The sequence below is a fragment of the Trachypithecus francoisi genome, unplaced genomic scaffold (genome assembly GCF_009764315.1).
Source record: "Trachypithecus francoisi isolate TF-2019V2 unplaced genomic scaffold, Tfra_2.0 Lachesis_group8, whole genome shotgun sequence".
Classification (NCBI taxonomy): Eukaryota; Metazoa; Chordata; class Mammalia; order Primates; family Cercopithecidae; genus Trachypithecus; species Trachypithecus francoisi.
The window spans coordinates 37995811-38005776 of NW_022681473.1; the positions used below are offsets into that span (position 1 = coordinate 37995811).

Sequence of the window (9966 nt, forward strand, 5' to 3'; positions counted from 1 at the left end):
ACAGGCTTGAGCCACCGCACCCGGCCTACTTCATTTTATAAAATGCTTTCCTCATGCAGTTTGTTGTTAGAATTAAGAGAAATGACCTAGGCAAAGTTCTTAGCACAGGGCCTTACCAATAATACTGAGTTTTCAGAAAAGTTAGCTGTTTTTTAATTGTTACTATACTTAACAACAACAACAACAACAACAATAATAAATGCCTCCTGTTCCAAATAAAACTCTAAGAGGCTTTTTAAATTTCTTACTTTACAGATGAAGCCCCAAGGCTTTGTGACATCCCAGAATGACCCACAACCCAGCTCAGTGCCTGGCACAAATTAAGTGGTCAACAAATATAAAAATAATTAATATCCTAACTTGTATAGATTTGTTTGCAAGTACATTTTGCAGAGAAGAGAGTGTGTAGTTTTCTTTCGATTCTCAAAATAGTCCATAGTCTAAGAAATAAAAAGAACCACTGCTTGAAAAGAGAATTTGTCACTGCATGAATAACAAGGTCTAATAAGAATCATGAGGAAGTAGGGAGGAGAGATGTGAGTAGGTCTGGCTCCTCACCCTAAGAAGGTTTGGAACAGCCTTGTGATGTTATTCTCTGGGCTGGCAGTTCAGAGTTGTTTCCTCTCCCCACCTAGAAATTCCCATTTGCCCTCTGAGGCCATTTACATAAGACTCTGTGGGATTACTGGCTGTACATCTAGGCTTGAGTGGAGTGATTGGATGCCAGGTAATTTCATTCTGGTTTTGTAGGAATCATAGAATGTTAGCACTGGAAAGAACCTCATACATAATCTATTTAAGGGTTTTCAAATTTATAGCAGATGTGTTACCATTCCCCTTCTTGCACCCATGGAAGATATCTCTAATTAGGGATGACACTCTTCACTTCTGTGTCTTTTGAATCCTTCTTAACATAACATTGTATGGAAGCATTACCAATAGATTGAAATTAGCATGCACAGGGAAAACAGTTTTCCGTCACTGTCACATGTCCAATATCCTCCCATTACAGCTGGGAAAATCAACGAGATGACATTTGGTAAGTCTGAATTACCAAATAATTACTGTGAAGTGAGTGATATAAATGTTTTGAGGCATTAATGATTGTGACTTCAAACTACAAACATTTTAGTACCAAATATGATTTTATTTGCTACTGTTATTTTTTCCTCATTTTTTTTAGAATAAAGAAGGAAACTATTTTAAATGATCATTAATCTTCTTTCTACACACAGGCCTAAAAAGCAACAAAAATGGGGCCCTGAGTAACAAAAAGAAGTTATAAGTTATTTTAAGTACAATAAGTTAAGCAAAATTTCAGGCATTCGACCACTCTCTCTCATTTCTCAGTATCCTTAAAAAAATTAGTTTGGGCAAGCCCTGTACTTAAATTTAAGAGACTAGGGGCTATTATAACTGACGGAAGATAAGTCACTTAGCCTTTCCCAGCCTCAGTTTCCCCTACTGTAATAGAAAGACATTAGACAGTTCATAGGAATGGAAACCTTGTTTTCTTATTCAAGGGAGAGGAGAAAATAAGTGTCTGTTGAACAGAAGAATATGAACATTATTTATTTTCATGTGTGTGTGTGCATCTGTGCATATACGCAACAAGAAAGCATATTTAAGGTGAGAGTAAGAATTGGCTAGGGAAAGATACTAAATAAAGTGCATTCTCCACCTTTTAAAGCCATTAATTAAATAATGTAGACCTGGCTTCAAAATTAAACATCATTGTAGTTTATAACTTAGGATAGAATGCTTGCTCTGCATAAGGGTATAGGGTATGAGCCTTGTCAGAAACTTTTCCAATTGAGTTTATGAGAAAAACTGCAGAAAATTTGAGTCTTTAAGCAGACCTATAGGGGTCAAATTTAAAATTCTGGCAATGGCTAGACTTTTGTTTTCTTGTGAGGATGTTAGGGTGACTATGGAGAGAATTGCCAAATATGTAGCTATTCCCCTTCCTATTTATTTATTCATATAAATAGAGTATATTTATATGATAAATATACTCTAAGTAAACTGGCTTAAATCCAGTTTACTGGCTTAAATCTCTCTCCTTTTGCATTGGCCCCTTTTTGAAATATGGAAGTTACAGATGTAAATTACAAAGTAAGCCAGTGTTATATGAAAACATGTTTATTGCCTGAATAATAAAACTTAGCTAAGGAGTTATTAGAATTAGAATTCCCTCTACTTGAAGTACAAGTTTCCAATAAACAAACAGAAGCAAAACCCCAAATGAGAAAGAATACATTGGTAACCTAAATCATAGGCATTTGGGGTATGTTCAAACAATCTGACTACTTCTTTGTAATTTACTATAGCATTGATGACAAAGCATAGACATACAATGAAAAAGAGCAAATCAGCATATCAGTGTGACTGTGCAACCATTACAAAGCTTGGCCTTCTTAAATGTGACCACTTTAACTTACACACACCCACAGAGGCACCAGAAATCTCCCTGCAAACGCGATTTGCCTATAGTTTTGTGGCAACACTGTTAAAAAAAAACAAAAACAACTCTCAGACCATGGTTAATAAATAAGAGAGAAAAGAAGTAACAAACAACTTCCATGGGTTGGCAGGCATGCAAAGCAGCACCTTGAACTTCATTTGAAAAACAATCAACTCAGATAGCTTTTGGAGCCCAGGAGTGAAGGCTAGAGGCTAAAAGGAGCTAAGCACTATTATGTTTGGGTATTTCCACATAATCTGCAGGATGGGGAAGTTTAATTCCCCACCACATACAACTGTGCTCTTTCAGATGTGGCTGAAACAGGTATCTCTGCAGAATTAGAAAGCCATCTAGAAATGACATTGCTTAAAATTGTTCTTTCCAGGTGACAATTCCGTAACAATCACATAAATAATGTACAAAAACAAAACTAAAACAAAATCACTCGTCTCCAATTTTTCTGTTTTTAAAGATGACCTCAGATTTGTTCTCAAAGTGCAAATCTAGATATAAAAAAATAGTAGGTATGGGGCAAATGTAGCCCCATCTTCTGTCCCCCACCCTCCAAAGCGGGGCTGATTTGATTCCCTCTCTCCAGCATTTGTACCCTTCCACCTATACTTTAAGATAATCATTTTTCAGCCGGCCCAGTCGGGTCCCATGGCTCCTAATGGTGAGAGCCAGCAGCTCGTATTTGTCCCTGAGCCCCACAGAGATGTCCAGTGTCTCCTTCAGCAGGGACCTGGTGTGGACCAGCATTCCCAGAAAGTCCTCGTTGAGCCTGCTCTCCTGCCGGCTGTCCTGTTCCTGGCCCTGCTTGAACTTGCTCTCCAGCTCAGTGAGGGATTTGTCCGAGTTGGAGTAGGCATCCCCGATCTGGTGGGACTCCCGCCGCAGGTACTTGCCATAGCTCTCTTCCCCGTCTAGGTCGTAGGAGATGCTTTTGCTGATGCCCTCCAGCACGCGCCCAGCATCCTCCACCTGGCGGCCCAGCACGGTGAACTCCTCCCGCAGGGTGAGGCTCAGCAGGTTGCCGGCCTGGCTCCCCTCCCCCTGGGAGCAGCGCCTGTGGTCACTCACCCTGAAGAGCAGCTGGCACTTCTCGGGGTCATCGTTCTCCTCATAGTCCCCATCGGGCACGAAGTAGTGGTGCAGAGTCCCATTGGACATCTCTGGGTAGAGGGGGCCATCGAAATAGCCTTGACACAGGTGGCAGAAGAAACTCATGCAGAGGAACTTCAGAAACACCATTCTGGATATTCAGGATGGCCAGAGACCCCAGGAGGAGACTTTTCACCCAGGCACAAGGAAGGGAGTGTCTTTGCGAGTCAGCGTCTCCCTGAGACAGCGTCCGCCTCAGTCCCAGCCGGCTTGCTGCTCCCTGACCCCCAGTCCCCAGCAGGCTTCATGTGGCTCTGCACACCAGCGTCTGGGAAGCGCGGCCGCCACAGCGCAGGATGCACCCACCCTTGCGCCCCTCGCTCGGTGGCTGGAACTCCTCCCGCACAGGCGTAGCGGGGAACCCCTCCTCCGGGGCGCTGGCAAGATGCTGGCTATGTAGCGCTCCTCTCGGAGTTTCCCCTTGCTCCCGGGAGATGGAGTGTGTAGCTGGAGAGAAAGGCTCTTGCCCCCGATAGTATTTCAATTTCTGGACTGGGTGGGAATGCGGAGCTTTTCCTTTGGCTAAAGATATCCTGAGGATCTCTCTGCTCTCAAATTACAGCTGGTTTCGTCAGTTGGAAGCCAGGGAACAAGTTTGGAAAGAAACCTCTCACCAGGTCTCCGCTATTAAAGGTACAGGGTCACTTTTTAAAGATTGAAAGGGAAGACTCTACAATAGAATTCAGCTCAAAAGAGAAAATGAGAAGAGAATAAATGGAATTTCTACCACAAAAAACCCGGTTTGTTATTGACATACTGGGAGGGGGAAAGAATGATTACCCTGGAAAAATGCCATTTCACGTGTCTCAATAAATATGAGTTAGGTTGGATTTTTTGAGTATATCTATTTTTAGCTTTAAAAGTTTGTGACTTTGAAGGCAAATTTAAAATGTCAGAAATTACAGTTTTGTTTGAAAATGATTGGTTAATTAAAATTGATATAAACAATACTTGGGATGAAATGAAAATACAGAAAGTTGTTTAATGTATAGTCATTAGTATGTATAAGAACAGAAGCTGAAAAATGAAATTTTGCCAGCTTAGTAAGTTAAAGGACAATGAGATCCTTATTTAATTTTATGAAACCATGCTAAGCATCTGCATTGAATCTTGAACCTAATACTTTTATAGTTGTTGCCTCTTTTGAGATTCTTGAAAGCTTTTGAAGAATGTTTCTGGTACTATTATGCCCATTTTCCAGATGGAGAAATGAAGGAGCAAAATGTTAAGTGAATTGATTATAGTCACACAGTTAGACTACAGTTGAGCCAGAAGTAATTGTCACAAGGTCTTTTAATTTAACTTGGGGCAATAAAACCAATTTTTTTTTAACCTGGCCATTTTAATTTCTAATTTATGAACTGATTGGCAAATGGTCATCCTAAAGGTCATTCATTTGTTTAATGAATATTTCTTGAGCATTTACTGTGTGCCAAAATCTATTTTAGGTACTGGGAATACAGCCGTGAACAAAAATAAAGACAAATCCTTGCCTTCCTGGTGCTTACATTCTGGGAAATAGAAAACTTAAATTTGTGAAAATACGTTGGGCATGGTGGCTCACGCCTGTAATTCCAGCACTTTGGGAGGCAGAGGTGGGTGGATCACTTGAGGTCAGAAGTTCGAGACCAGCTTGATCAACATGGTGAAACTCCATTTTTACTAAAAATACAAAAAAATTAGCTGGACATGGTGGTGCATGCCTGTAATCCCAGTTACTCAGGTAGCTGAGACAGGAGAATTGCTTGAACCCAGGAGAGGGAGGTTGCTGTGAGCCTAGATCGCACCACTGCACTCCAGCCTGGGTGACAGAGTGAGACTTTTTCTCAAAAAAAGAGAAATATGTAAATAAATAAGATGTATGTTGGACATCAATAGGGCTGTTGAAGAAAGGAAACAGAGGGAGCATGGGAAAGCAGAAGCAGGCAGCGGTCCTGTTTCTATGGGTATTTTCTCTTTCTTCCTTGAAATGTAACTGAAACATTCATGTTGACTTGCCATTGTTCCATACCTCCCTCCCTCCCCAAGTAATAAGGGACTGGCTTCATTCAGACTCACAGTGCCACACTGTTCTGGGACTGTTATAGTCATCACTTCCATGGATATAAGCAACCCAGACTCCTGCAGAGAAAATGAGAAGTCTGGTTAAGTAACTTGATATTTTGCTGATGTGGTATCACACGCATAGAGTTTCTGAAGCATATTGACTGCACATTTTCATTCTTATCCAGATATTTAGCTTCATGAAAACATTGACCAAAGGAGTTTTCCTAATGTTTATGCCAAGTGGAAGACCAGGGCCTATTTCACTCTATCCCTGAAGAAAACTAACTTCCTTCAGTCGAAAGACTGAACTGTTGGACTCAAGAGCTACATTGCTTCATTCCTTTTTCTCTGGGACATTCAGAAATGACAACAGATGGGTTCATATTGGCTGCTTGGCCAAAGAAGAGAAGAGGAATTTACTCTGATTCATTCCATTTCTTGCACAATCTCTCTCTGACTTACTAACAAATTCAATTAAGCAAACCTATATTAAGCACTTACTACCTGCTCTGCAGGGTGCAGTGTTAAAGTAATCACAGACACAAAGATGTGCAATAAGAAGTTTAAGCCTACAAAGAGCTTGCTCCCTGGTGGGAGAGTAGGGCATATGCTCACATAAAGTTATCATAGGAAGGGTGAAGAGTGTTTACTTTCTTCCTGCAATGACCTCATCTAAAGATACACACTCCATGTTGTGTATTAGAAAGGAATCATTTTGGTACAAATAACTAAAAGTCCACCTCAGTCTAACTAAGGGCATTAACTGACAGAAAGCCTTAGATTAGATAATTCAGAGAAGGCTTGGTCCAACCTAGTTTTTCTCTCACTATTTCTTGGTTCTATGTCCTCAGCTTATATTCATGCATGGGCAGTCTTTTGTTTGTGTTCTAAGATGATTACCAGTGTCTTCCAGGGCTATGTGCTTCTTTATTCATATGTAACAGGAATGACAGATTGGATTTCCTGGTAGCTCAAATGCAGCTCCCTCAAATCAGCTCTAGTGGTCATAGTTGGCCTGATTTGGATCATGAATATGTCTTCAAACCAGGCTCCTGTAGTGAGGTTTGGGATTACAACACTTTGCTTAAGACAATAAGCTTGAAGCTGAAGGCAAGGTATCATGCAGACTATGTGGCTGGGTGATTTAGTGTTCTGTTAAGGAAAGGAACAGCATGGGAGTACATTCTGGGGAAGTAACCATGAATAATTCCCCTACCTTACAGTTTTGTCTTCATTAACCACATCCAAGAGAAACTGCCACCCTTGCTGCTAAGTGTTGACCAGCTGGGTGTGTGAGGGAAAACACCCTGATTTGTAGTATTTGTTGATTTCCTTAGTCTAAATACTCTCACAGTGGCCAATGTCATTGAACTCAAAGTTGGGAAGATGGCACAGTAGTACACCATTATATAATATTCCCATTATACAGATACATTCGATGCAAGTAACCCCAAAAGAATAAAAAATAGTAAAACCCTGGTAAAATAATTAAGAAGTGATTAGTTTTGCATATATATTCTCTTTATTTTAACATAGCTTAGTTAAAAGTTTAAACAGTTTGTTTATTTGTTTGTTTATTTATTTATTTATTTATTTTGAGACATGGCCTTGCTGTGTTGCCTAGGCTGGAGTGCAGTAGCATGATCATAGCTCACTGCAGCCTCAACCTCCCAGGCTCAAGTGATCCTCCTGCCTCAGCCTCTGAGTAGCTGGGAGTACAGGTGTGCACCACCATGCCTATCTAGTTTTTGTATTTTCTTTTGTAGACACAGGGTTTCATGATGTTGCCCAGGCTGGTCTGGAACTCCTGGGCTCAAGAAATCTGCCTGCCTTGGTCTGCAAAGTGTTGGGATAACAGGCGTGAGCCACTGCACCCAGCCAGTTTATTTTTAAATAATGTCCATGTTTAACAACCGACTTGGAAAGTAGCACAACATGGCCTTTTGATTAAATGCTTCATGTTCACTTTTGAAATGTTTTTAGTTCTATGTTGTTCATATGTGCCCAAGTCCATCTTGGACTGCCAAGGTTAGAACTGAGGTGGGTTTCTGAGGGTTGACCTAGAATGAATAAAGCCAGAGGAAATGTCTAAACACAGAGATGCCAGACAGAGGACTTTGTAGGAGCCCTCTTGAAGAGTAAAATCAAGAAGCACCATCTATGGATAAGGACAATAGTTGAGTTGAGTCTAGGCTGAAAACCAGGGACCAAATTAAAGGACAGAAACTGGATGCATTTAGGGATAAAGGAGGACCTCAGGAGTAGTGGCCAGAGTTGTGTAAGTAAATAAGTGCGCATCATTGCCTGATTCCAGCTGCTTGTATGTGTGTAAACACTACTACACAGTGCCAGCAAAATTTGCTAGCTCAAGAATGACTTATCCTTTATCACTTTCAGTGTACTTTAAAATTTTCTTTAGATCATTTATCACTTTAGAGAAGAAAGTAGAAATTTAGGTTGGAATTATGAGTCTAAAGATCTATGTGACAGATCTTTAAATTCTGTGACTTCTCCTTGTCAAAGGCTTTTGTGATCTACTTACTATTTCTGATTATTGTAATAGTATAACTTTCATAGAAAAGAGTATAAGGAGGTTTTGGGGAGATTAGGTTGTACTATGCAGCCTAGAAACCCAAAGGGGAGATGGAAGCCCTCATTTTTAAGATTCCCTCAAACTGTCAGGTTGAGTCCCTGAACCATGTCAAAGGAGAAAAAAAACCACAACAAAAACAACGAGTGCTATTCTAAACCAGAATAGGCGTCCCAAGGCGGGAGGAGAGGTGAAAACAAGAAGAGAAGGAGAGATAAGGGGAACTTTGGGGATTAAAAAATTCAATTAATAGGTAGTCAGTATTTACTGAGCAGACATTGTAGAAGGTGAAAAGGACAGAGGGGGAGAAATGGATAAAAGAAAGAAAGAAAAACAAGAAGTAGGAAGAAAAGGTAGCGAGGAAGGAAGGATAAATGGAAAGAAGAAAAGAAAGGGGAGAGTGAAATACATTTTGATTATTTAGTCTATGCTTTTTGTTACATTAACTCAGTGAAGTGAATATAATTATTTACTACAAGAACATTGGTTAGAGGCACAGGGAGAATTAATTAAAAAGAATAATCACAAACAAACTTCCTATCAAATATAGACAATAAAACACACCTATGAAGACAATGAGAATGCTTGCAAGTAAATAAGTATAACGTGGGAAGGCAGTCTGACCAATCTTCACGACCCTTCTGTATTAGTGAGAATATCAGAATATGCTTTGATATGCTATGATAACAGATGTCACAAAAATGCTAACATCAAATTCTAGTTCACTGCAGGTCAAGGTAACTCAGCAACTTTCCTCTATGTAGCAACTCTGATGTACCATCTGCAATGTGGGACCTCCTCGGTTGGTTCAGCAGGGGACCAGGGCTCTGGAGAGTCTGGTGTTGTACTTGAATGCATTGGCTCAGAAGTGACACATGTCACTTTGGCATTACAGCCCTTCGGCTAGTGACATGGTCCTGCCTCAGTGCAAAGAGAAAGGGAGTCTTACCTTTTCATGTGCCCAGAAGGAGAGAAAAACCAGATGTGAATGTTCACTAGGTGTCTCTACCACACTTTTCTGCAAGAAAAGTACCTATTAGAAATGCTCTAAAAATGCCAAACAGGGAGTGAGTATATAAGTTGTGAAATGCATTCTACAATAATGCAAATATTTCATATTTCCAGTCAAGATAGAAGAGATAAGCAAAGAAAAAGACTACAAACAATTTATTATCATTATCAGATTCAATGAATCTGATCCTTTCTGCCCACTTTGCTCACGAACACAGTACACACCAAATCATAGAAGAGAGGAGCTAGGGAGAGTCAAAGAGGTGGAAGTAAGAATCTGAAGGAAGGGAAGGAGGTTGAAGGGATTGGTGCTACAGGAAGCTAGAGGGGAGAAAACATCCTAAGAAGTAAGAAGACTACAGATGAGCCTGACTGAAGGGCATTCTGGGGACACAGGTACTAGATGTAAGTTATGTGGGGGCAGTCAGAGAGGAGAGACAGGAGACAATTAAATCATCAATAAGAAGATGTAATTACTGAACATGAGTGCAGGAGTTCATTCAGAAGAGGAGAATGCTACAAAGAGGTTGGGTCTTGCACTAGAGGATCAAATAGTGTTTATCTGTATAGTACTGTACCATGCTTATGTAAACATGTAAGAAGGACTCGGAGTTATTTGGGAGAAATTTAACTACCAATTTACACTCTTTAATGGCCTCCCAGTGCACTGAGATAAAAATATAATCTCTTTAGC

General features: G+C 40.3%; 1 protein-coding gene across 1 annotated transcript; it reads right to left on the reverse strand.

Moving 5' to 3' along the window:
* Positions 1-2126: 2126 nt before the first annotated feature.
* Positions 2127-4329, reverse strand: FIBIN (fin bud initiation factor homolog). Its single transcript, XM_033205746.1, has one exon. The coding sequence runs from the start codon at positions 3713-3715 to the stop codon at positions 3080-3082; it is 636 nt and encodes a 211-aa protein (XP_033061637.1). The 5' UTR covers positions 3716-4329; the 3' UTR covers positions 2127-3079.
* Between the last annotated feature and the right edge of the window lie 5637 nt (positions 4330-9966).

Bases quoted from the DNA above. Each gene is read 5' to 3' on its own strand.
- FIBIN (XM_033205746.1), bottom strand. From the start codon at position 3,715: ATGGTGTTTCTGAAGTTCCTCTGCATGAGTTTCTTCTGCCACCTGTGT.